This window comes from Rhineura floridana, chromosome 11, assembly GCF_030035675.1.
Source record: "Rhineura floridana isolate rRhiFlo1 chromosome 11, rRhiFlo1.hap2, whole genome shotgun sequence".
Taxonomy (NCBI): domain Eukaryota; kingdom Metazoa; phylum Chordata; class Lepidosauria; order Squamata; family Rhineuridae; genus Rhineura; species Rhineura floridana.
In genome coordinates, this window is record NC_084490.1 from 3,760,867 (window position 1) to 3,787,663 (window position 26,797).

At 50.1% G+C, this 26,797-nt stretch overlaps 1 protein-coding gene across 20 annotated transcripts in view; it reads left to right on the forward strand.

Moving 5' to 3' along the window:
* The window catches only part of KDM6B (lysine demethylase 6B), a 90,055-nt gene that overhangs the window by 44,689 nt on the left and 18,569 nt on the right, over window positions 1–26,797 (forward strand). For 12 of the 20 annotated variants that reach the window (XM_061591161.1, XM_061591163.1, XM_061591147.1 and 9 more), the window contains 11 exons: window positions 3,279–3,391; window positions 5,738–5,912; window positions 8,995–9,121; window positions 10,234–10,332; window positions 12,071–12,299; window positions 12,704–12,796; window positions 15,349–15,516; window positions 16,010–16,156; window positions 17,026–17,355; window positions 17,739–19,711; window positions 23,182–23,308. In XM_061591161.1, coding sequence (XP_061447145.1) covers window positions 5,855–5,912; window positions 8,995–9,121; window positions 10,234–10,332; window positions 12,071–12,299; window positions 12,704–12,796; window positions 15,349–15,516; window positions 16,010–16,156; window positions 17,026–17,355; window positions 17,739–19,711; window positions 23,182–23,308 — 3,351 coding nt within the window. In that variant the 5' untranslated portion in view covers window positions 3,279–3,391; window positions 5,738–5,854. Of the gene's footprint in view, window positions 1–1,698; window positions 1,720–3,278; window positions 3,392–5,737; window positions 5,913–8,994; window positions 9,122–10,233; window positions 10,333–12,070; window positions 12,300–12,703; window positions 12,797–15,348; window positions 15,517–16,009; window positions 16,157–17,025; window positions 17,356–17,738; window positions 19,712–23,181; window positions 23,309–26,797 lie in introns of those variants that run through there. The other 8 variants (XM_061591157.1, XM_061591164.1, XM_061591167.1 and 5 more) reach the window with 8 other exon arrangements.

Here is a 26,797-nt window from a genome sequence, read left to right on the forward strand (position 1 = left end):
TCTCCGTACTTTTATACCTGAGAGAGAGATGTGACTGCCCATCTGTGGAATGCTGTCCCCAGCAAGGTCCGCCTGGCACCTTCATTGACATCTTTTTGGTGCCGGGTGGAGACTTATCTTTTTCCCAGGGGTTTGATGGACTGTATCTAGGAAGCTGCCTTATACTGGGTTAGACCACTGGTCCATTTATTTATTTATATTTATTTATTTATTGTATTTATATACTGCCCCATAGCCAAAGCTCTCTGGGCCGTTTACAGTAACTAAAAATGTTAAAACAAATATACAAATTTAAAACACATCTTTTAAAAACAATTTAAAAATGTAAAACAATTTAAAAACACATGCTAAAATGCCTGGGAGAAGAGGAAAGTCTTGACCTGGCACTGAAAAGATAACAGTGTTGGCACCAGGCGCACCTTGTCAAATAGATCATTCCATAATTTGGGGGCCACCACTGAGAAGGCCCTCTCCCTTGTTGCCAGCCTCCGAGCTTCCCTCGGAGTAGGCACCCGGAGGAGGGCCTTGGATGAGGGCTTTGGATATGGAGCGTAGTGTATGGGTGGGTTCGTATCGGGAGAGGTGGTCCATCAGATGTTGTGGTCCCAAGCTGTGTAAGGCTTTATAGGTTAAAACCAGCACCTTGAATCAAGCTCGGAAACATACAGGCAGCCAATGCAAGCGGGCCACAGTCGGTTTTATATGTTCAGACCGTGTGGTCCCTGTTACCAATCTGGCTCCAGTTTAGCTCCATACTGCTTCCCAACACCCCTTCCCTAGCATGGTGCCCTCCAGATGGTTTGGACTACAATTCCCATCAGCCCCAGCCTACTGTGACTGGCAATGGCTCTCCAGGTTGTCAACCAGGAAATCTTTCTCAGCCCTCCCTGGAGATTCTGGGGGAATTGCACCTGGGACCTTCCACTCTGCTCCTACCACACTGTGCCTAAATCACCTGAAATAATCAAATAGCCATGTTGAAAATCAGTTCAGCCACTACATACAGGTGCTTAAGGAGAAGAAAGACCTTTCTTATCCCTCTTATCCTTGCACTTTAAAATAACAAAGCAAACAGTAATTGCCGCTTATACAGCAGCCTGGCAATTTGTGTTAATAATACGATTAACTGGTCAATATCAGTGCATATACCCAGGAGGAGTCGTCGTCTTCTTATTTATTTATTATTTACAGTAGGGCCCCGCTCATACGGCGGGTTAGGGAGCAGGCCCCTGCCGTAAAGCGGAACCCATTGACTATAATGGGTTGCGTCGTGCGAAAATGACGCAAAAATGCCGAAAAGCCGCAAAATCGGCTTTAAAACGGGGAATTTCCCCTAATTGAAAGCCGCTGGAAAGCGGAGGCCCTACTGTATTGCATTTATATACTTCCCCATAGCCTAAGCTCTCTGGGCAGTTTACAACAATTAAAATAATTAAAAACAAATATACAAATTTAAAAACACTTGCTAAAATGCCTGGGAGAAGAGGAAAGTCTTGACCTGGCTCCAAAAAGATAACAATGTTGGTGCCAGGCACACCTCCACAGAAAGATCATTCCATAATTTGGGGGCCGCCACTGAGAAGGCCCTCTCCCTTGTTGCCATCCTCCGAGCTTCCCTCTTGTGGCTCCTTAAAGACTTAACATATTTGTTATGACAGGCTTTTTTGAGGACTATGGTCCCCATCATCCGATGCAAGATGTGTTACACTGAGTTATCAGGTGTGCATATATATATATGACAGTTTTGAAAGCAACAAACAGAACTTCACTCAAACTTGCTCTGGATCACTATAAAGATTCTGTTAATCACCTAAAAATATATATGAACCTGGAGGACAGTACCACCACTACTTAGCTTCTGCAAATGAAGCCCCTCTGAGCATTCCATCCTCAAAGCTCTATAACTGCCACCTTGTTTTGTTAATCACAATTACGTTCACACACACACACACACACACACACACACACACACACACACACACACACTTTTTGTAAATAGGGAGGTCAGAGAAAATTAAATGCAAAGAAGCACAGAAAAACGATTATTATGTAATTAAAAACAGTTGTCAATAACACAAACAACTGCTTGTGCCATGATTGCGCGCTGTATTCATAGCTTAGCAAGCAAGCTGCGTTATATTGAGTCAAACCATTGGTCCATCTACCTCACCACTGTCTACATTGACTGACAGCGGCTCTCCAGAGTTTCAGACAGGGAGCCTCTCCCAGCGCCACCTGGAGATGCCGGGGATTGAACTAGGGCTGTGGAGTCGGTACGCCAAACCTTCGACTCCGACTCCTCTATTTTTCTACTGTCCGACTCCACCCAAAATTGCTTCCGACTCCACGACTCCGACTCCACAGCCCTGGATTGAACCTGCGACATTCTGCATGCAAAGCAGATGCTCTGCTGCTGAGCTATGGCCAAGGATAAACTATTCAACCAAATTCTACTCAGAGTAGCCCCATTGAAATTAATGATGCTAAGTTATTAACTTTAGTGAGTGTAGGTGGAATAGGCCTAGCATTGAATACAACCCTGCCCCTGTTTATAAAATGTTTTTAACTGTTAACTGTTTCTATAATGCTTTTTTAAAAATAGTTTTTAAATATATGTGTTTGCTGCCCTGGGCTCCTTTGGTAGGGAGGGAAATTGAATAAACAATAAATAAATCATAATAAAATGGTTAGTCTCTAAGCTAAGGTGCCATCAGACTCTTTGTTGTTTTTGCTGAAAGAGATGGAAACAGGCTACCCCTCTGGAAAATGTATGTTAAATAATCAACATGAAGCCAATGAGGGATGATGATGATGATGATGATGATTATATTTAACTACAACAATTATCATCATCATCATCCACTGTTCATCATCTGGTCCCAGGGCCAGTTGCAACAATTTAAAATAAAAAATTAAAAACAGTTTAAAGCATATTTCAGTCATAGGAACAGGGAAATTCCTTACAAAACAAACAATGGCAAACATCTGTCAGAGTTGTTCGATGGTTCTAAAAGTGAATAACGTTCAAGAAAGGGCAATGCAAATCAATGGTCTAATATGGTTTCCAGCAGATGAGATCTCCCACACAACATGCCTCAGGGTTGCAGGAAAGGTCAGCATAATCCATCTGCCACCCACAAACTGTCACCCCCCCTTGCAAAACCAGCCCTCCCTGAGAGCACATAGGCCGAATCATACTTTTATCACTCCAGCAGAGAGACAAAACGGTCTTGCAAGACTAATCCATGTCTTCTCTTTTTCTATCTCTCTGATTTCAGACCTCATTAAGAGACGGAGGTGAAAGATGATTGGTGGCCACGTGAAAGACGACGCGTAATTGGCCATCTTCTAGGAGAGAAAAAAAGAGAGAGAGCCACTAAGAGCTTCTCCGGTACAGTAAGCCTGTGGAGGGTGTGATTTGCGTTCAGAATAGCAGAAGGGTAGTGTGGTAGAGCAAGGGTTAATTTTGGAGTAGGCCAGAGGCCCCGCCTTCATTCTCCACATGAAGGAATTCCATTGGAGACAGGCAGGAGTGACTATGTGTTCATTGGAAGGGACAAACACATTGCTGTTTAACTCTTTCTTTCCTGTACCTAACTATTTACACAGTGGAGAGGAGGGGATGAGTTTCTGGTGCATCAGTGTGTGATAAGGCAAAAAGTTTAAAAGGATATATTCAGTTTGGACACCCAGTGCTGCTTCTGGAAACTTTGGTGAAAACAGACAGCAAAATACATTTTTAAGAAAATTAATAAAGGAAATGGATGTAAATTGATGTAAAATATGGAAGTAATGTAAAACACTGATGTGTAGCTCATAGTGCAGGTTCATTTGAATGTAATAATTTCAAATTCAGACAACAGAAGATTTATGCAACTTTACAGTGGACAGTGAGGACATTGAGGACATTGGACATTTAACCAAAATGGAGACAATAGTCAAGAAATCAGAAGAAGGCTAATAATAATAATAAATAATAATAATAAATAATAATAATACATTTAATTTCTGTGTCGCCTATCTGGCCAATGGCCACTCTAGGCGACGTACAAAATCATTAAAATACAATTAATAAAATACAGTGATACAATATAAAACAGTGTAAAATCAATAAATCTGCAACAACAGTATTAAAAGAGGGCAGGAGGCATTACAGTTATAGCAGTTAACCCTCCCCAGAAACCCCGAAGGCCTGTTGAAAGAGCCAGGTCTTTAAGGCTTTCCGAAATACATTTAGGGAAGAGGCGTGCCGGAGATCTTGTGGGAGGGAGTTCCAAAGAGTGGGGGCCGCTACTGAGAATGCCCTCTCTCTAGTACCCGCCAATCTGGCTGTTTTTGTTGGCGGGATTGAGAGAAGGCCCTGTGTGGCCGATCTTGTCGGGCGGCATAATCGGTGGCGTTGAAGGCGCTCCGTGAGATAAACTGGGCCGAAACCGTGTAGGGATTTAAAGGTCAATACCAACACCTTGAATTGGGCTCGGAAAACAACTGGTAGCCAGTGTAGGTCAAACAACACTGGTGTGATGTGATCTCGGCGGCGACTGTTCGTAAGTAGTCGAGCCGCCGCATTTTGTATCAGTTGTAATTTCCGGACTGTTTTCAAGGGTAACCCCACGTAGAGCGCATTATAGTAGTCCAAACGAGAGGTGACCAGGGCGTGTACCACTTGTGGGAGCTGGTGATCAGGAAGGTAGGGTTGCAGCCTTCGTATGAGGTGTAGTTGATACCAGGCTGCCCGGCTCACTGCCGAAATCTGAGCCTCCATGGACAGCCTGGAATCAAGCACAACCCCAAGGCTGCGGACCTGGTCCTTCAGGGGTAGACTCACCCCACTGAACTTCAGGTCAATATCGCCCAACCTTCCTTTGTCCCCCACAAGTAGTACCTCGGTCTTATCAGGATTCAGCTTCAGCTTGTTCCTTCCCATCCATCCACTCACGGATTCCAGGCACTTGGACAAGGTCTCCACAGCCGACTCTGGTGAAGATTTAAACGAGAGATAGAGCTGAGTGTCATCCGCATATTGATGACACTGCAGCCCAAATCTCCTGATGATTGTCCCCAGCGGTTTCATATATATGTTAAATAGCATGGGAGAGAGGATAGAGCCCTCTGGCACACCACAATTGAGAGGCCAAGGGTCTGAAACCTCTTCCCCCAACGCTACCTGTTGGTACCTGCCGGAGAGAAAGGCACCTGGTTGGCCACTGTGAGAACAGGATGCTGGACTAGATGGGCCACTGGCCTGATCCAGCAGGCTCTTCTTATGTTCTTATGTTCTTATGAATGGAACCACTGTAATACAGTGCCTCCAATTCCCAATCCCTCCAGGCGATGTAAAAGGATACTGTGGTCGACAGTATCAAAAGCCACTGAGAGATCGAGGAGGACAAGAAAGGTGAATTCTCCCCTGTCTAATGCCCTCCTCAAATCATCTACCAGAGCGACCAAGGCTGTTTCAGTTCTGTGACCAGTCCTGAAACCCGATTGGTATGGATCCAAGTAATCCGTTTCATCCAAGTGTGCTGACAACTGGTTGGCCACCACTCGCTCAATGACCTTGCCCAGAAATGGCAGGTTCGAAATTGGGCGGAAGTTATTGAACACTTGGGGATCCAAGGAGGGCTTCTTTAAGATGGGCTTTACAATTGCCTCCTTGAAGACTGATGGCATCACACCCTCTTTCAAGGATGTGTTTACCACCGCTTTGATCCCCTCGCCCAATTTCTCTCTGCAGCTCATAAGGAGCCACGAAGGGCAAGGATCAGTAAGACAAGTGGTTGGCTTCACAGATGAAAGCACCTTGTCCACTTCCTCAGAAGGGAGAAGCCGAAACGGATCCCAATTTACCGGCATGCAACTGGCCAACTCTGGTTCATCGACTGTGTCCAAGGCGCACAGGATCGAGCTCCGTAAGTGTTCGATTTTATCAGCGAAGTGCTTTGCTAATAAGTCACAGGAGGCCTTTGACTGTTCCATGGGTTCCTGAGCAACTGGACCGACCAGGCTTCGGACCACCTGGAACAGCCTCCTGGGACAACACTCCGCAGACGCAATAGAGGCAGCAAAGAAAGCCTTCTTTCCTGCCTTTATTGCCACTTGGTAGGCAGCTACTGCTGCTCTAACCTGTGTCCGGACATCTTCGGAGCGAGATTTCCGCCACCGGCGCTCTAGTCGTCTCACCTCCTGTCTCAGACTACGCAACCACGGTGTATACCATGGTGCTAGCTGAGTTCTATTCAGGGGGAGAGGACGTTTCGGAGCCACCCGGTCTAATGCCCTGGTGATCCCCACGTTCCACTCCTTCACCAGGGTTTCGACCGGGCAACCTTCGGCAGGTTCCAATTCCCCAAGCGCAGTCAGGAATCCATCCGGATCCATCAGGCGCCTGGGGCGGACCATTTTAATAGGTCCTTCGCCCCTGCGGAGGGGGCATGGCAACGAGAAGTCCATGTTTACCAGGTAGTGGTCTGACCATGACACAGGAGTGGCGTGAATCACTCCCAACTTCAGACCACTTCTCTCCTCTCCCAGGACAAACACGAGGTCGAGAGCATGACCGGCTACATGGGTGGGCCCAGTATTACTTAGGTGCAGTTCCCAGGAAGCCATGGTTTCCAGGAAATCCCGAGGGGCTCCTATGAGAGCAGCCTCAGCATGCACGTTAAAGTCACCCAGAACTAACAGCTCTGGGGACAACGCCCGTACAGCCGAGACCACCTCCAGCACCTCGGCCAGGGAATCTGCCGTGCAGCGGGGTGGGCGGTACACCAGCAAGATCCCTAAACTGCCCTTCGGGCCCAGCCTCCAGTACATAGGACTGGGGAGGGCAGCTGTGAGAGAACTAGAAAAGGAAAAGATGTATCACTGAATAATAAAGTCAGGATCATTCAGACCGTGGTATTCCCAGTCGCTATGATATGGATCTGAAAGTTGGACCGTGAAAAAAGCTGATAAGAGAAAAATCAACGCGTTTAAAACGTGGTGTTGGAGAAGAGCTTTGTGAATACCATGGACTGCGAAAAAGACCAATAATTGGGTGTTAGAACAAATTAAACCAGAACTATCACTAGAAGCTAAAATGATGAAACTGAGGTTATCATACTTTGGACACATCATGAGAAGACATGATTCACTAGAAAGACAATAATGCTGGGGAAAACAGAAGGGAGTAGAAAAAGAGGAAGGCCAAAGAAGAGATGGATTGATTCCCTAAAGGAAGCCACAGACCTGAACTTACAAGATCTGAACAGGGTGGTTCATGACAGATGCTGTTGGAGGTCGCGGATTCATAGGGTCGCCATAAGTCGTAGTTGACTTGGAGGCACATAACAACAACAACAGTTTATATTGATTTAATCCAAAACTGAGATCCGTTTGAATGTCTTAATGCTAAGATTTGGAATGAATTAAATATGCCTATTAAAATAGAGTTTTAAATACAGTAATAAATATCAAGATTTCCAACATAATTATCATATTTCTGGCTGGGCTTTCTCTGGATCTGCGTTTGCCAACCTGGTGCCCTCCAGACGTTGTTGGACTCCAACTCCCATCAGTTTCAGTCAGCAGGGCCAGTGACTGGGGATGATGGGAGTTAAGTCCAGCAACATCTGGAAGGGGTCACATTGGTTCCCCTTCCCCTTCTCTAGATTCTGGATTCGAGACACTAAAGGAGGGTGAATGGAGCAAACATAGTCCATGACTGGTCCCCTCTATCTCTTTCTCTCTCCCATCCCAACCCCTCAGTATTATATGTGGCTGTGACTGGAGAAGGGAACAGACGAGAGGAAACTGCAGCTAGCCGCGACTGGGTGGGGGCACCCGTCGCTCACATCTGGGGGGGTGGAGGGTGGGGTACCAAGGCGCATCCACCACAGCAGGAAAGGTAAAAAAAATGGCTTGGGGGAAGTAATTGTGTGTCTGTTTCGGGAGTGGGGGGAATAGTAAGTTTTTTAAGGGATAGCAAGCAGAGGAGGGGGCATGATTCTTTTTTTGGGGGGTGAAGTGCATAAGAACATAAGAACAGCCTGCTGGATCAGGCCAGTGGCCCATCTAGTCCAGCATCCTGTTCTCACAGTGGCCAACCAGGTGCCTGGGGGAAGCCCGCAAGCAGGACCCGAGTGCAAGAACACTCTCCCCTCCTGAGGCTTCTGGAAGTGCAATATATTTATTTACACATTTATCTGTATGCTTATTTCCATCCCATTTTTCCATTTTTTTTATTTTAAAAAAATACCCCAAAGTGGCTTAACCAAATTTGCAAATCCCAAAATGCATGCTTTAAAATCATAAGAGGAATAAAACAAAAATGAAATCTCCCAGCAGCAACACCAGATTAATTAATTAATTATCTGGGTGTATGAATATGAAAATAAAATTCCAAATGAGATATTAGGAAGTGTGGGCCACGCTTAGGAGGCAGCACGTAGTTGTTGCGTGTGGGGTGGGTGGGTGGGTGGCCGGGACTTCTAAGGGAGATTGCTAGAGGAGAGAGGAGGGGAAGGGCTATAGAGCAATTGGCAGAGCATCCGCTTTGTATGCAGAAGGTCCCAGTTTCAGTCCCTAGTGGCATCTCCAGGTAGGGCTGGGAGTGATTCCCTGCCTGAAAATCCTGGAGAGCTGCTGCCAGCCAGTGTAAACAATACTGAGCTAGATGGACCCCAATGGTCTGATTCAATACAAGGTAGCTTCCCATGTGGGGCCAGTTGCCAGGATGGGTGGGGCTTTGTTGGAGGAAGGGTGGGGGGAATGCTATGTGGCTGGCCCAGGGAGAGGAGCAGCCACAACGGGGAGGGGGCAGAGGATGGGATTACACAGTCTGGCTTTTCTGGGCGGGGCTAAAACAGTAGGAGGAGCCAGAGGTTGGAAGGGGACTGAGCTCAGGCGAAGGGAAATGGGCTGATGAGAGGGAATTGCATTGGAGAGGAGGGAGTGGCCTTAGGGACTCCCTGCAGGGTATCTAAATTCCATTTTCTCCCTCCTGCCCCTCAGGCTGGATGCATCGCACAGTGGAGCAGTTAGGGGGCCGTGCTGGACGGGACCCCTTTTCTCTCGGCAGCCTGGGCTGCAGCGGAGCATGGAGTTCGTGCCATTCCCGCCCATGGCTCCCGGGTGGCAGGTGAGAGGGTCTCTGGGTGGGTAGGTGGGGAATGATCCGGCTTGCTCCTCCTCTTGCTCTCTGTGCCCAAGCCAGCCTCACTGCTTCTTGGGGGGCACCCCGGAGAGAAGCAGGAGGAGACTCTCTTCCGGCCCCTTCTGTGAACTGCAGCTGCAGAGGAAGGGTGAACTGCCTGGGCGAATGCAAGAGCTCACGCGAATGGCTCCAACATGCTGGGGTGGGGGATAAAGTGGTTTGCCGAATGGCAGGCTGGACTTTCTGCAAGGCTGTTTTGGTTAGGATGAGCCCTACAACTATCCATATAGGCTTCACTCAGTGGGGCTGTCTCTCTCCCCTCCCATTTTCTCCTTTGATTTCTCCCCCCTCCCTTTAAGTTGTAAAGAGGAGTTGTGTTACACCAATCGTTGTGAAGCTGGTGCTTTCCATGTGCTTTGGACTATAATTCCCATCAACCCTCCTTGCTGTGCTGGCTGGGGCTGATGGGAGTTGTAGTCCAAAGCACCTGGAAGCCATCCAGATTGGCAAAGGTGCACACACACACACACACATATTTACACACACACACACACACCCAAACACAGCTCTACAAAGAATCCTGGGATGAATTGAAATGAAATGAATCTTTATTGCTCAGAGCCATAGGCTACCACAACTATGGGATGGATTGTAGTTTACCTCCGCAAGCACCCTCCAGAAACCCAACACAACTTGCTCGTGGAAAGGTTTTGCTCTCGTAAACAACTTGCTGTGCAAACAGGAAGGAAATGGCCCCTATTCTTGATTTCTCACCACTGAGCCTTCTTGTAGTTTAGACACCATTCAGGAAGACTTTGGCCCCCAAGCCTGCCCTCAGCAAACGATGAATAAGGGTGTCCTCGAGCATGAGCAGAGTGCATTCCCTCCCCTCACCCCCAAGAATAGCTGCAGCTGGCCTCCTTGACGGCTTACAGGGCTGGATTGGGTCTTGGCTGACCTCTCTTTAAGCATGGTCCTCTATAGGAAGCTTCCTTATACTGAGTCAGGAGATGTCATTGGGGAGTGGGAGGGGGCGGATTGAGCCTCCACAGTTCTCGCCTCTGCCTTTGACTTTTTCCCCTTTCCCCCTTGCCCAGGTGCTCTGCCAGCGTCGGCCAGCCTCAGCTGCCCACGCACCTGCCCCCTAACCATGGCTCTAACATGGGGCAACACAGCAAGGGCTACTTCCCCCCAGGGTAAGTGCTCCTCTGGGCGATTCGGGCACCTGGCTCCCCATCAGTAGCCGTGGGAAGGATCAAGGTGGCCTGGCCTGGCTCCCAGCTTCCAGCCCTATATAGCAGCGGTGGGTGGGCAGGTTGAACCTGAGAGGTCCAGCTGCAGAAGGCCCTGAGCAGCTCGCAGGGATGTACGAGGCTGCCTTCAGCCGAGTCAGACTGTTGGTTCATCTAGCTCAGTGTTGTCTGCAGTGACTGGCAGTGGCTCTCCAGGTTTTCAGGCAGGCAGTCTCTCCCAACCCTACCTGGAGATGCCATCGGGGACTGAACTTGAGACCTTCTGCATGCAAAGTGGATGCTCTACCAACTAGGGCTGCCAGGCGCAGGGCCTGAGACTGATCCTGTCTCTTTAGGAGATGAGAAAGTCAGCAAAGTGCAGGTGTTCTGCAACACTGTAATGGGGAAAACCACAAGGTGGGATTCTCTCTTCTCCCTGCACAACTTTGAAAGGTACAGAAGACCTCTTGGTTGCCAGGCCCAGCCTTTCTCTTCTCCTAAAGATACAGGATCAGTCTCAGGCCCTGAACCTGGCAACCTTACTACCAATTTATCTATGCTCTGCCACTGAGCTATGGCCCTCCTCAACCATACTTCCCTCCCAAAACCACGCAAGGGCCTAGACTGCTAGTCTGCTGCTCCCCCCAAAACCTTCCGGCAAGCTTTTTCCTGACCCCTCAAGAGTCCTGGTTGTTAACACCTCGTGATTTCTGTGTTTGTTTCTTATATTTATACCCCACCTTTCCTCAGAGCTCAAGGTGCTGTACATGGCTCCCCCCCTCCATTTAGGCTAAGGGACCGTGACTGGTCCAAGGTCACCCAGTGAACGCCTAACCCTTACACCACCCTGGCTCTCTGTGTGGGGAAGAGAGGTCCATATCGAGCATAGATTATAGGCTGGGCAACTGGAAGGGGGCACCTGAAGACCTTTAAGAGAAGGCTTGCTGGATCAGACCATATGTCCCATCTAGTCTATCCAGCCTCTGGTCCTCACAGTAGCCAACAAAGTGCCCCCGGGGATGTCCGCAAGCAGGACCTGACTGCATCACCCATTCTCCCTGCTTGAGATTCCCAGCGACTGGTATTCATACTGTTTCTGACAGGGGAAAGTAGATACGGCTGTGCAGAGCCCCCCTGACCTGATCCAGGGCCTCAAATCACATCTGATCTAGGGAATACTCTGCCCAGATCTGGCGCCAAATCAGTTTGGGGAGGGACTAATGTTTAATTAGGGTTATTTAAATTAAACATATGGTTGTGAGAGGGCAGGGGAAGGGGAGACAGACCACAGCTGGATTCGATCTTCCGCTCACCGACTCGCCCACAAAAATACCAGTGTGGAAGTGCCCTCTGTGTTCAGGAAGGAGAAGTTGGATGCCACCATGCTGACAGAGCCTGTGGGAGAGAGAAGCAGCCTTTCTGTAACCTCTACTCCGTTCCATGGAACTAAGAATCCCACATCCTAGCCCCCAGGCCAGCATTCCCCATCCTGGTGCCCTCCAGATGCTTTGGACTCCCATGAGCACTGTGCTGGCTGGGGCTGATGGGAACTGATGTCCAAAGCTTCTGGAAAGCGTCAGGCTTGGAAAGGCTGCCTTTGGCCCCGCCATTCCTTCTAAGAAATCCTGCCCATCTGAGCACCCCTGGTTGCCTCTCCCCACTGCTGACAGTCCACCCTTCTCATTGCTCTCTCCTGCCCCAGGAATCTGGCCCCACGCCCCCTGCATGGGAAGCTGGAGGCCATCCATGGCTGTGTGCAGGCCCTGCTGCGGGATCAGGGGCAGCCCCAGCTCTGGGAACAGCTGGGCGAGATCTACGAGTCGGAGCAGGATTGCGAGGAAGCCATGCGCTGCTATCAGAACGCCACCCGGTACCAGCGTGACTACGGCAGCTATGGAGAGATCCACGCCCGGATTGGACGCCTGCAGCAGGTATGGGGGGGGCGCAGGGTAGTGGGCCACAGGAGATGGAGCAGCGAGGGGCAGATATTCACTGTGGGGAGGAGGGAAGGATTGGGGGGGCAGAAGCAGCACAAGGTTCCCTGGTGCTGTCTGTGCTTAATCATTATCTATCTTGGAACTGTTTTTAATTGTTTTATTTGTGGAATTGTTTTTTACGTGTTTGCATTGTTTTTATATCTGGGATTGTTTTGCATTATTTTATACACGGTGCTGTTTTTAAAGGGTGTTTGCTCTTTTTTCTTGGTTGTAACTGTTTGATGTAGTTTTTATAATTGTATATTTTATTGTTGTATCTTACCCTGGGACCTTGTGGTGAAGGGCAGGTAAGAAACCTAAGAAGTAGTAGTAAGTAATAATAATAATGCCCTTTCTAGGCTCAGCTGTGGAACTATCATTCAGGGCCATCTCATCACCGGCCAAAAGCATTGCCCCCACTGCAGCAAGTCTGGAACCTCCTGCACCTTGAGGTGAGTTGCAGGCAGTGAGGGACGCCTCCCTGCCCAATCCCCTGGCTCTGCCTGAGCTGGAAGATGTGGGGAGGGGCAAGAATGATCTGGGCAGGAAGGGCAAATTCACGCCTCTTCTCTGTCTCTCCCTCTTGACTGCTTTGCCTGTTGATCTAGAACCTTTCAGATCAGGCCTGGGCAACATGGTGGGCTGCAATGCCCATCAGTTACATCGGTTACCAGTGCCCAATTCAGAGTTCTGATTTTAACTTTTAAAGCTCTAAACGGGTTGCTCCCGAGTTATCTGAAGGACTGCCTGCACCCATACAAACCTGCCCTGGCCTCGGATCAGCCTCGGAGGCTCTGCTTGTGTGCCCCCAGAAAGTCAGCCCAGTGAGCATGTATGATTTACGGGGCCTCATTGGTGTTGGCTCCCAAACTGTGAAACTCCTTCCCCTCAGAAGTGTGCATGGCCTTTATGCTGCAGATTTTTAAATGTGTTCTAAAAACCCATCTTCTTTTCAATCTGCTTTTTTCCCTAAAGAATTTTCCTACAGAGCTGTGTGACAAAATATACCTTAGTTATTTTATGACTCCTTGCAACTGCCTTTACGGTCCTTTTTAATAAATGTTAATGTTGCTGCCTTTGTCAATTTTGATTTCACTTAGATTACTGTATTTATTGTGTTTTGATAGTGGTGCAAGCCCCCTTGAGTTAGCCGTCCCCAAAAAGACAGTATATAAATGATATAAATCAGTTAAATAAATAAATCATCCCTGTCCGGCTGGCATTGATGGGGAGTTGGTGAAGGATGATGGGAGTTGTAGTCTAACACTGCCTGGTGAGCCACAGATTCACTGTCTCTGCTTCATTAATTCCTGTTATTTGATTGTACAAAGGCCTCTCTTCATTTGTAGCCTTCTCCAAATAAACCTGGCCACGTTGGTTTCTGCCTGCCTTCAAGAGAAGGCATGATGCAACAGCTTTAATTACATTTTACAACATTCCCTCCCCCCCCCCCAAATAAAACTCCTCAAATATCTACCATTATTTTTCTCCACACACACATCACTTACATTGTTGCTATCTGTAGAAACCTCTCAAAATGTAGGAGAATGTGGATTTTGGCTGGTAGGTACTGGTAGGGTACCTATTTTAATTTTCTTTCCAAATATTTTAATTGTGAAGAGTGAAGAAATCTTTATTGTTCAAAGCCATAGGCCACCACAATTAAACAAATATAAGAAAATACAGAATACATATTTAAAAACAGATCATATTTATTTATTACATTTATTTATTTATTTATTACATTTATATACCGCCCCATAGCCAAAGCTCACTGGGCGGTTTACAGCAATTAAAAACATTAAAAACAAATATACAGATTTTAAAACAGAAAAAATAATTTAAAAACACAATTTAAAAATTTTAAAAAACAATTTAATTGACGCAGCTTACTGTCCCTTAGAAATTGCAACTGAAACAAATATTCTGGGCCATGGACTCAATGACTGGAGAGGGTGCCTTTGCTTGCTACACTTATTTTTGGGGTGGGGGATGGAGGAGAGAGTCAAAACCAATTGAAGAACACCAATGGACTGCTTACAAGAAAACAATTCTTTCCAGTTTTTCCTGGAAATATTTTAATTATAAAAAATTAGCAAAGAATGGCCAGTTTTCAAGGGTTTCTGCTGTGTGGCACCCTAAGGATTACGAATGATTTTGGAGCTGAATTGCAATCCTGTCCGTAATGGTTAAGGTGTTGGGACTACGACCTGGGAGACCAGGGTTCGAATCCCCACACAGCCATGAAGCTCACTGGCTGACCTTGGGCCAGTCACTGCCTCTAAGCCTCAGAGGAAGGCAATGGTAAACCCCCTCTGAATTCCGCTTACCATGAAAACCCTATTTGTAGGGTTGCCATAAGTCGGAATTGACTTGAAGGCATTTTTAAGCTCTGTTGAACTCAGTGGTGCTTGCTTCTGAGTGGGGAGATTCCACTTGTAAAACATAATGAGCTTTAACAAAAGATCTCCTTCAGCCAGCTGGAATGTAACCTATAGCTTTTGAATTAGAAATGCAAACAATCTTGCAAAGAAGTGTTATTTAAACTGCTAGCCTGAAGCAGGAACTCCGTCAAAGGAAAGGTGAAAAGTGTCTGTTTAAAGTATTTTTTTTTAATTACTTTTCCCAATCTCTGTTTCTGTTCTCTTTATTCTTTATTTGTATTTGAGTTAGGGGAATATGCTGTTAACCTTTCCCGGGAGAGAATCATGCTGCTAGCCTTGCTTTTAACCTGGAGTTCTCTGCTTGCTCTGATTCATTAGCATAGATAAGATATAGGAACTGAGGTTGGCTCAGTTTCCTCCTTTTCCACACCTTTTGAATTTGAGCTAATCTGTCACAAGACAGCTTGAAAGCATCGCTATCGCCTCATCTCAGAGCAAGAAAGGCCCTGCAAGGGGATTTTGTTGAAGCCTGCCGCCTAACCCTTCCACAGCCGTTCATATCCTTAACTCGCGGGAAATGTCTCTTTGCCCCCCTCTTTCCACCCACCCCAAATTTCCAGAAGAGGAACTTCTCTGCCAAGCGCAACCCCCAGCTGAAGAGGCCTGGCCCACCTCTGGAGCCGCCTGTCGTCCAGCCCATGCCGCCAGTCCAGCACCCGCCACACCCGGGGCACGGCGAAGAGATGCCCACCCCCATGAAGAGGCGGAGGAGCACCAGTCCTGACCAGGTACCAGGGGAAGCTGGGTGCAAAGGGGGCCGCCCCGAACTGGAACCCCCAGATGAGAGGATGCTCTGCTTGTGAAATGGCACACGCTGGCTTGCTGGGCTTGCTTGCGCGGTGGAGCCAGCCCAAATCTTGCCCTTGCTTTCTCTCATGCGCGTTGCTTTGCTGCCGTGGCTCCCGTGGGAGGTCCTGACTTCTCCAAAGGTCCACTGCTTCACACTTTCTTCCACCCCATGAGGGTTTAATGGCTGCTCAGGATAAAATTATTTCATTGCAGGTAGACGGGGATGGTTGCAGTGCTTTTCTCAGTACTCAGACCTGCTTCAAGGGGGAACTTTTCCAGTAGGAAGACACCTGCCCTATTTGCGTTGGGTGCTCAGTGTTATTTCACCATAGAAGGGGGAGGATAGATTTGGGGAGGGGGCTGCTGTGGAATGTCGGGCAGTGTGACCATCTCTCTCTCTCTCTCTCTCTCTCTCTCTGCAAAATGGAGCAGAATGGTAACGGGGTATGCCAGCATCTTCCTGGGCTGGGTATCTCTGGCAACCCCCACTACCAGCTGCCAAAACTGGGATTATGGAATCCCCTCCATGGAGACTCGTGGGGACAGGAACGCAAGAATGTGGCTGCCCCAGAGAGACAAGTAAGGCCGGCCCCCAGGCGTTTGCCCTGCCCTCCACCTTTGTTGCGTGCGCCTTTTGTCACCCCCAGGCAGATTGGTAACCTCATTGAGGGGAGGGTGTAGTCCAGCTTAACCTTTACTAGCAGACTTACCCTACCAACAAACCTCAGGTAACTGATGGTGCTGTTTAGAGGGGCAATTGCCCCCCCCATTCTCCTTACCTTTGTATTCATAGGTAGTATCAATATTCTGGACATTTCTCATTTTGATATCCTAGAAACAGCTGCCTATTTTTAAAAATAAGAATGCAAGTTTGTACCTCTCATGACTTAGAGGCCAGTAGGCACTGGGCCTGGGCTTTTTTTCTGTAGCCTTTCGCTTCCAGCAGGTAGATGGGCTTGCTTGCTTCCTTGCTTGCTTGCATGAGCTTTGCTCTGTGAACTCCTTTTCTGTAACACTCTTGGCTTGAGAGATCTGCAAAAGACTGGGCTGCATGTGAGAATGAATAACCCTGCATAGCGAGTGGGATGTAAGGCGCTGCCCTCGCTCTGCCTCTAGTTTGCACACAGGAGTGTCAACCGTGTTACACTTCACAGGATAAATTAGACTTCCCTAAGGTGCTGCCCTCCAGATATTTTTGACCACAATTCCCACCAGCCCCAGCCAGCGCAACTGATGGAAGTTGTAGTCCCAAACATCTGGAGGGCACCATCTTGGGGAAAGCTGGTATGAATTATGCAAACAATGTTCTCAGTTTGAATAGCTGGTTCTTGTTTTGGGACTTTGGAGGGTGAAATGACACGGTCCTGACTTTATACTGAATTAATTGCTGGCATTCCTCCTCCTCCCCCCCTCCTCCTCCGTCCTGTTTCCCCTGTGCCCTGTCCTAGGAGCAGAGGAACTCAGTGGCTCACCCCTTCCCGTATCCGTCTCCCGCCTATGGCTCGCATCCACCCCCGCACCGCCTGCCGGCCATGGCTCCCAGCCCCCGCACCCCGCCAGCACACCGGCCCTCCCTTGACAGCCATGGCTGCCTGGCCCGGCCCAACGGAAGTGACCTTAGAGACAGCAGAGCCCCCCGGGTGCGTCCAGACTCCACCGCCACACCAGCAACTGTTGCCTGCGTGCCTTACGCCCCGCGCCCAACCCCGGGAGGGCCCTCCACCACCACCATCACCAGCAAGACCACCTCGCGGGGGCAATCAAACCCTGACAGCCTTGTGAGTGAGGACACGGGCTAATGGGAGGCTGATTCTTGCCGGGGCAGGGAGGATATGGCAACTGAATGCTCCCTTCAGAGCACGTGTCGGAAAGCCTAAGGCCTGCCTGGGCAAAATGGTGGGTTACAGAGTCCATCGATGTGTTGGTGGGTGAGACAGAGATGACCTATGATATGCCACCCTGGGCTCCTGCTAGGAGGAAGGGCGGGATATAAATAAATAAGTAAGTAAGTAAATAAATAATAACCTGGCTGTCCTGTCCTGACAGGGAGTGATAGGCCTAGGGGGAGGTGGGGGGGGGACAGTGATGGTTGAACTCTGGGACAGGATGATCACTGCCAGCCACTTTCTGACCACGCTTTTCCTTCTGTCCATCCTTGCAGGCTTCCGACCATTACCAGACGCCGGCATTGGAGCCACCCAGTCTGGCCCAGGAGAACAGTGGGCGCAAACCACCCTTGCTGCCACCGCCCCGGCCAAGCCTTGCCCCCCGCAACCTGCCCTGTTCTCGCATGCCACCTCCTCTGGCCATCATCAGGGGGCCCCCACCAGTGGTTGCACGACCCCCCGCAGCCCCACAGTGCCCTCCCCCACCACTGCCGCCACCGCCGCCTCCTCCTCCTCCTCCCCCACCGCCTCCATTGTCCTGGCTGAAGGGCTCAGCGTTCAGCAGCAAAGCAGGAGAAGGGGAAGCCAGCGGGGACCCTCTGGGTGATATTTTGTTTGGATGCAGGGAACCTCCTCAGGGGCAGCCTTCTCCTCTTGGGGCTTGTGACTCGGGGCACAGCTTCCAGGATTCCAGTACCAGCAGTCAGAACAGGCCCTTCTCTCATCCTGGAGAAGGGGCTGAGGAGAAACCGAGCCCCCAAAGATCAACCAGCCCCGAGCCCTCGCCAGCCTCTGAATTCTGGCTGTCGGAAAATAGTAGCCAGGACGAGAAGGGTTCCGGTGGCACCAGGGCCCTGGCCCCGAGCCCCACGATTACCTCAGGAACCTTCAGGTCTGCAGAGAGCCCCCCTCAGCCACCAGTGCTGCCCCCACCACCCCCGCAGCTGCCCCGGGCCTCCTATCCAAAGACGCCAGACCCATCAGCGGTACCCTCTGCTGTGGAGGCTGCAGCTGACCGCCTCTTCGGCTTTGCCAGCCCACAGCTGGAGGATCAGTTTGAGGAGCCCCCCGAGTTCTCCAAGATTCTGCCAGATGGCCTCGCGAATATCATGAAGATGTTGGACGAGTCGATCCTGCGCGAGGAGGAGGAGCGTGAAGAAAGCTTCCCTCCACCCCCACCGCCCGCCCCACTCCTCCCTAGCCCCCCACCTTTGGCAAGGCCAAAACCACCAACCCCGTCCACCGCTTCGTTTGATTATACCAAGCCCCCTGGGCAGGATCCACCGGAGCCACCTTGCCTGTACCGTTACGGCAAGCGAGACGGGGAGGAGCGGCCACCGGCGTCTACCGTGGCGGGGGCAAGCAAGTTTCCCCAGCACAGCACGGCGTCTCTGTTGAAGTCTCTGGCTGACGTGCTCGAGGGGCAGAAACACTCCCATCGGCCAAAACCGCTGACTCCCCCAGGTGCTAAGAGTGTTCCTCCGGCAGGTGCCAGCCAGGGTGCTGCACCCCATTTCTCTACCTCAAGCCAAGGCTGGGTTGGAGGAGCAGGAACAATGGGGGGACGAGCAGCCACTCCTCCACCACCGCCCACGCCCCGGCCCATTAAGACGGAATCGGAGGTACTAGAAGAAATCAGCCGTGCGTGCGAGACGTTGGTGGAGCGAGCAGAGCGGGAGAAGAGTCCCCCTCCGCCTGCCACGCCACCTCCGCCACCACCTCCCCCTCCTCTTTCAGCTCCTACGCCGCCGCCACCACCTGCTCTGGCTCCAGCTCCACGCCCCAAGGATGAGTCCCGGAAACGGGATAGGGAGCACCGGCGCCACCGCCGATCCAGCAAGGACGGGTCACGGCGGCACCGGGAGGGCAAGGCCCACAAAGAGAAAAACCGGCAAATTCTGGGCAGCTTGGACGTGCAGAGCTCTGAGAGCCAGGCGCGGGAGAATGGGGCCAAGCCACCGCCGCCGCCCCTACCACCACCCCCTGCAGTCCCCCAGCCTGAGCGGCGGCTTCCCATCAAGAAAGAAGAAGGGGCCGTCAGCACCGGCTCCACCGTTGTGTGCTCGGCTGACCTCCTCAAGTTGCGCTCCTTCACGGAAGGGCCCCCAAAGGAGCTGAAGATCCGCCTGATCAAGGTGGAGAGCGGAGATAAGGAGACCTTCATCGCCTCTGAGGTAGAGGAGCGGCGCATTCCCTTGAGCGAACTCACCATCAACCATTCGGCCACGGAAGTAGTGCGGGCCAGCAAGTAAGTGCCACCCTCTGCCCTGCCCGGCTACGTTTGCTTCCTCCGTGGTTCCTGCCACGTGCTGTTGTTGCCTTCTCCTCCCACGTGCTAGTTGTATTTTCCAGATGCTGTAGAGAAGCATTCCCCAATCTGGTGCCTTCCAGCTGTTTTGGACTACAACTCCCAGCAGCCCGCACGATCAGGGGTGAGGGGGTTATTCAGCAACATCTGGAGAGCCACAGGGTCACTAGCTCCTTGCTAGAATGAATCCACTTACGCTTCCATGAGAAGCTGAATTCTCTGACCGGCATGTACCATGGAAATTTCTCTTACTCTATTCGGCAGTTTTTAAAAATAATTGTTGCATACCTTATTCTGGTTCAGTTGTTCAAGGCATTGATTACCCCATCCTCACTATCTGAACTCTTAGTTGGCCACCTCTCTCTCTGTCTCCCTCCCCCTGTCTCCTAAAATAATAGTAGGCAATGCCCACACTCTTGGAAGCATACATTAGCAATAATAAAGGTGTTGTAAAGGTGTCCCCACACTTATAGTGCGAGTCGTTTCCGACTCTGAGGGTGACGTCTTGCGACGTTTACTAGGCAGACTGTATATATGCTGTGGGATTGCCGGTTCCTTCCCCGGCCTTTCTTTACCCCCCAGCATATGCCGGGTACTCATTTTACCGACCACGGATGGATGGAAGGCTGAGTGAACCTCGACCCCTTTTACCAGAGATTCGACTTCCTTCTTCGGTTGGAATCGAACTCCGGCCCTGAGCAGAGCTTCGGCTGCGTTACCGCCGCTTACCACTCTGCGCCACGGACTATAAACTTACTTCCTTTTTTTTAAAAAAAAGTGAAGTGCTCAGGAATCTGGATTCTAGGTCTGCAGCTCAGATTCTGCCCACCTCTGGCTTTGCGCCCGCTGCCATGCCAGGGGAGTTGCTTTGCCTTTGGGAGTGGGCCTGGACTTTTGGCTCTACTGCATGGTAATGTGTGTTGTGTTTTGCCAGAGCAATGATGTTCAGAAGAGAGGGAGAGAAACTCTGCGTTTTAGACCTGGGGGTGGGGCAGGGCTGGATTATCCATTAGGCTTAGTAGGCTGAAGCCTAGGGGCCCGGAGCTCTTGGGGGCCCGCGATCCGCTTAAACAGGACAGGAGCCGCAGATTGTGGGACAAGAGCTTCCGAACCGCCCGCCATCCCCCCGCTTCACTTACCTTTTTCTCTGCTGTTTTTTGCGGTTTGCCATCAATCAAGATGGCGGCCGAGGGGCTACATGCGCGCATTGCTGCCTTCAACCAAGATGGTGGCAGAGGCTTCAGCCCCTTAGGGAAACCTTGGCCGCCATCTTGATTGATGGCAAACCTGTGCGTGCAGTGCGCGCAGCCGCAAAAAAAGCAGAAAGATAGGTGAAGCGGGGGAGATGGGACAGGATGGGACGGTGGGCGGCTCAGAATCAGCCTAGGGGCCCTCCTCAGCTTAATCAGGCCCTGTGGGTGGGGGTGGGCCTTTGGCGTGTCCTTTTGGGGGATGGCCTGTTGTTCTCGTCAGTTCACCCGAGACCCTGCAGAGGATGTGTGGACAACCCCAGGGCCCTGCAGCTGGCCTTGGCTGGGGAAAGAGGCCCAGTGGAGATTGGGGGCAGGGGGGGAGTCCAGCAGAAGGGGGCTGGGACACACGCGACACACAGTGTACAGGGAGAGAGGCTGCTTTTTACCAGATCAGAGCGTTGGGGTCCATTGAGCTCAGGCTGCTCTACATGAAGGCAGCAGCTCTGTATGTTTTCAAGCGGCGTCTTTCCCTAGCCCTCTCCAGCAGGGCCAGTGACTGACGAGGGACCTTCTTTGCGCAGAGCACGGCTACTAGCCGCGATGGCTGCGGTCTGTCTCTGCAGTCGGAGCAGTGTGCTTCTGAAGAGCAGCTGCTGGGAAGCGCAGGAGGGGAGAGTTGCTGCTGTGTTCAGGTCCTCCTGGCAAGCTTCCCATTGATCATCTGGCTGGCCCCTGCCGGGACAAGATAGGCTGGACTAGATGGCCCCCGTTGAGGCTCTTCTTAGGTTCAGGTGCTCTGCCACCGAGTTATGGCCCTTCCCCTAAAACCCCTGCAGCCCTGTTCATTTAAACATGGGTCTGCCCCCCAGCCTGGATAAATCAGGGAAGGTTGGAGCGGGCGGGTGGTTTTTAAGTGTAATCCTGGCATGCAGCTGAGGGGAGCTGAGCTTATGTCTTTGCCGTCCCCCCTTTCCACTTTCCTCCTGATCAGTTGCAGCATGGTTGGGAGAGTTCAGCCCCCTTCAGCTGTGTAAAAACCAGGAGCCCAGCCTTGCTCCTTGAGACGGAGGTGGCAAAGGTGGTTGCCAGCGACATGGGCTGCTTGAGCATAGATGGGTGTGTGTATGTGTGTGTGTCTGAGACGGAGGACGCTTGTGACTGGGGGAAAGGAAAGGGCCAATAATGGAGGCGGCTTCACGGACCGGAAGAGAGAGGAGTGCATTTTGTGCTGGGTGGCTTTCTTGGAGAGTTAGTCTGTCCCTCTTTCGACTTCTGTAACCTCTCCCTGCTCCCCCAGCAGACCCCCAGTAAGTAGTTGTCTTTGCAAACTTACTCGGCAGGTTTGAGAGCAAGGGTCAACCCAGATAAAAGGGTCTGGCAGTGGAACAAAGGCGAGGAGGCCTTGGATATGAAGCCGAGGACTCTGAGCCGGGCTCCGAAACTATACCTGGGTGCCCTCAGCCCTGAGAAGCTGGCCCAGAGGCCAAAGGTGACCCAAGGGCGTGGATTGCCATTTTCAAGCCAAATAAATTAATTCAGTCTTATGCCCTCCAAGTTCAGCCTAGTTGCAGGTGAGTTGCTGGTTCGAGACAGCTGCTTTGCAAGTGCTCAGAGGCACTCTTCTCACTTAGGGGTGGTGCAAACTGGTGCTGACTAAAGCGTGGGATTTCTGAGGCAGACGCTGATGAGTGTTGAACTGGAGTAAAAGCTCTCAAAAGAAGGCACAGCATCAGATTGTCAGGATCCTGTTACAGTACAGGGTTGAGGAGCCTTTTTTAGCCAGAGAGCCACATTCCCTTCTGGGCAAACTTCTGAGGGCCATATGCCAGTGGTGGGCAGGGCCAGAGGCAAATGCGGGTGGAGCAACAACCATAAATCTTGCCTTTGTTCCGTAGGCAAGTTTCTATACACACTCATGGCACCTCTCTCTGTCCAGAAAAGCCAGAGGTATGATCAGAGCTGAAGGACACTTTCCAGCCAGGCAGGCACACACAGGGCCAGTGAGGGGATGTGGTCTGGCATGCTGAGGGCCAGGCCTGAGGTTCCCCGCCACCCCTGCTTGCAAAATGTTTGAATTCACCAGGCCTCCCGGGACTGTTCACAGACCCGGCTTCAACATGTGAGATCAACCAGCTCAGTTCCTCCATTGCTGCTGCTGCTGTTGTTTTCATCTTCTCCGTCTGTCCATCACTAACCATCCTCCACCACTCCTTGCAGGCACGCCAAGGTGAAAGGGAAGTTCAAGGAATCTTACCTGTTGGCCAGCCACTCTGTCAAGCCTCAGATCAACATGGGCGAAAAGCTCCCGCGGGATAAACTCAACCCTCCGACCCCAAGCATATACGTGAGTCCCTGTTTTGCAGGGTGTTAAGGAGAGGGTTAGGGGAGAGTGAACCTGCATGGGCAGGGTTTTGTGGCAAGGTGCACCGTTGGTCTGATTGAGATGGATTGGGGTTGTGTTATTTTTATAAATGCGGATCTGTGTGTGTTGCAAGTGCTAATGATTACACTGCAGACGCATAGATTTAAGTTCTAGATTATCGGAAAAGCAGTATCACAGGTGTAGTCCTCATGGCTGCAGAGACAGCTTTCAAAATGTGTGGGCAGTTAACCTGGTGAAATTCCAGAATGGGAGAGAGCAAGACCTCCCAGTGGGGCGAATGCAGCTTGCATACAGCTGGCAGAAACTGGAGCAAAGCAACATGGAACAACTCTCCCAGCTGTACTTCTGGCTGTGGAATCAGCCGCTTCTTAGTGCCGTTATCCTGCGCACATGCGGGTGACCTCCCCATTCACTGTGACCCCCAGGGGACATAGGGCTGAATAGGAGCCCTGGGGATGAATTAGGGGTGACTCCAAAGTGGTTGGGACACCCAACCCTTCCTAGGATGTGGGGCTGAATGGGATCTGGGGGGACCATGGGTTGGCTGCCGTTACGCTCAGGAGAGACCGTGTTTGCTGCTCCCTGTTTTCCCTTCCCTGCTCTGTCTCTGAACAGACTTTGTCATCCTACATTCATCCCTATTATTTAGTCACCTTCTGGTTTTGCCTGGTTTTTGGTGGTGGAATTATTATTATTATTATTATCATTATTATTATTATTATTAATTTTCTTCTTCCAAAGTTTCTTTCACCAAATCAAAGATAGCCAGTGCTGGTTCTAAAAAAACAAAAAACTGCCCCTCCTGACAATTTCATAGCCAACTTTTCAGTTAGACTACAAAGTGAATACGTTTGTTTATTTGATCATCGTTCTTTTTAATTCAGCGGCGACAGCATCCACCTTTTAAAATTGTCATTGTCTCCACTTCCTAAACAAAGTTTTGATGGTGCACTGATCTTTCCTTTTAAAGATGACCATTCTTCCTTACCACTATGCCCCACAAAGAGGACTAGCGTCTTCAATTTCTTTCTTTTTTTAAAGTCCATTCTCAGAGCTCCTTCCTTGTCCCTGCGTACTTTTTTCTTCTTCACCAGGGATGGCTGGATCCCAGGATTTGTATCCAGAGGGGAAATCTTCCTTCCTTCCTTCACTTTCTTTTAATCCCTCTTAAGGGCATAATCACCAGCTGTGCTTTGAGAAATCTTTTGCGCTTTCCACTCTCATTCCTCCAATGGGATCCACCCTCTGACTTGTCAGCACCACTTCTTGTTCCTAGATAGAGAGGGAGATTTGGCACCAGCTTTTATTTTCACTTGCCTGGCCTTGCTCTTAAATTTGACTCTTTGCCACTGCTAAAGGCAAGCACATGTTTTCGTCGCCATGCCTTTTCTCTCATCAGAGATATAAAAAAAAACCCAAAAACCATTTTTAAGAACATCGAGGCTTCAGCCCTCTGTACTTGTGGCCAGCCCTATCGTTACTCAGAATGAGGCAGCCGACTCAGACAACAGAAGCTGAAGGGTGTGGAGCAGGCAGAGTTCGGGGCGGGGAGCACGTGGCCGCCTGGTACCCCCTAAAATACAGTCATAGGTGCTTTGCCACGCTATGGAAGAAAAATAAGGCTGCCAGGCTGGTTGAGCTGAAGAGAGAAGCCTCTTCCTGCCCATTTTCACCAGGCAACAATGCAGTTTTAGAGCCATAGTTTCCAAGTGATGGGAAACTATAGTTTTCTTTAGTCGGCCAGACCTCAGCTGGGCTACTCTGCCCGGTTCTGGATGCTGCATTTCAAGAAGGATACAGACAAATGGGAACAGACAAATTGGATTTGGAACAAAGTGGAACTGCAAATTTGTTGTCCTCGGAGGGGGTCAGCCCAGATGGTCAGTGGTGTTGGAGACAAGTCCCCTCAGGAAAGATAGAAGGGCCTGGGAGTGTTTAGCCTGGAAAAGAGAAGTCCAGGGCGGGTGAAAAAGGGCATGATGGCCCTCTTCAAATCCCTGCAGGGCTGTCTCACAAAAAGAGGGCAAAGCTGTTTTCATCCTCAGGCTAAGCAGATTCTGCCCAACAAAATTATACATTGTTCAGCGCTTTCAACCTTTAGAACGTTCTGCCATTCCTTGTCTGGTTCTTTAGACATCTGGAATGCAAGTGGATTAAGTTGGCCAGGTATCTCTTTATTTTATTTATTTTATTTTATTTTTTAAAAGAAAACTAAATTTAGTTAGAAAACTAAATTGTATGTGTTCCCAGCCTAAACCACCCTTACACTGACATGATGCTTTGCCTTTTCATCACAATGAAGAGAAATAGATCTTGCCAATTTCTGCCTTTGGATATGTCACATCTCCCTTGGCCAACCTGGTGTCCCTGCCAGATGTTTTGGACTACTTCTCTCATCAGATGGAATCATAGAATTGTAGAGTTGGAAGGGGCCTATAAGGCCATCGAGTCCAACCCCCTGCTCAATACAGGAATCCAAATCAAAGCCTCCCTGACAGGTGGCTGTCCAGCTGCCTCTTGAAGACCTCCAGTGTTGGAGAGCCCACCACATCCCTAGGTCATTTGTTCCATTGTCATACCAGGAAGTTTTTCCTAATGTTCAGCCGAAATCTGGCTTCCTGTAACCGGAGCCCATTATTCCATGTCTTGCACTCTGGGATGATGGAGAAGAAATCCTGGCCTTCCTCTGTGTGACAACCTTTCATGTACAGTAGGGCCCCACTTATACGGCGGGTTAGGGACCAGGCCCCCACCGTAAAGTGGAAATCGCCGTAAAGCGGAACCCGTTGACTATAATGGGCTGCGTCGCGCGAAAATGACGCAAAAATGTCGCAAAATGCTGTAAAACGGGGAATTTCCCCTAAATGAGAGCCGCCGCATCAGCGGAACACCGCAAAACGGAATGCCGGTAAGCGGGGCCCTACTGTACTTGGAACAGGGCTATCATATCTCCCCTCAGTCTTCTCTTCTCCAGGCTAAACATGCCCAGTTCTTTCAGTCTCTCCTCAAATGGCTTTGCTTTCAGTCCCCTGATCATCCTCATTGCCCTCCTGTGCACCTGTACCAGTTAGTCTACATCCTTCTTAAAGTGCAGTGTCCAAAACTGCAGTGCTCAAGATGAGGCCTAATCAGTGCCAAATAGAGGGGAACTAGTATTTCACATGATTTGGAAACTGTATTTCTGTTAATGCAGCCTAAAATAGCATTTGCCTTTTTTGCAGCCACATTGCACTGTTGACTCATATTCAGCGTGTGATCAACAACAATTCCAAGATCCTTCTCACATGTAGCATTGCTGAGCTTAGGTGTAGAACTTTGCACTTATCCCTGTTAAATTTCATTCTGTTTTCAGCCCAGTGCTCCAGCCTATCAAGGTCCCTTTGAATTTTGTTTCTGTCCTCCATGGTATTAGCTATCCCTCCCAATTGTGTATCATCTGCAAAATGGTTA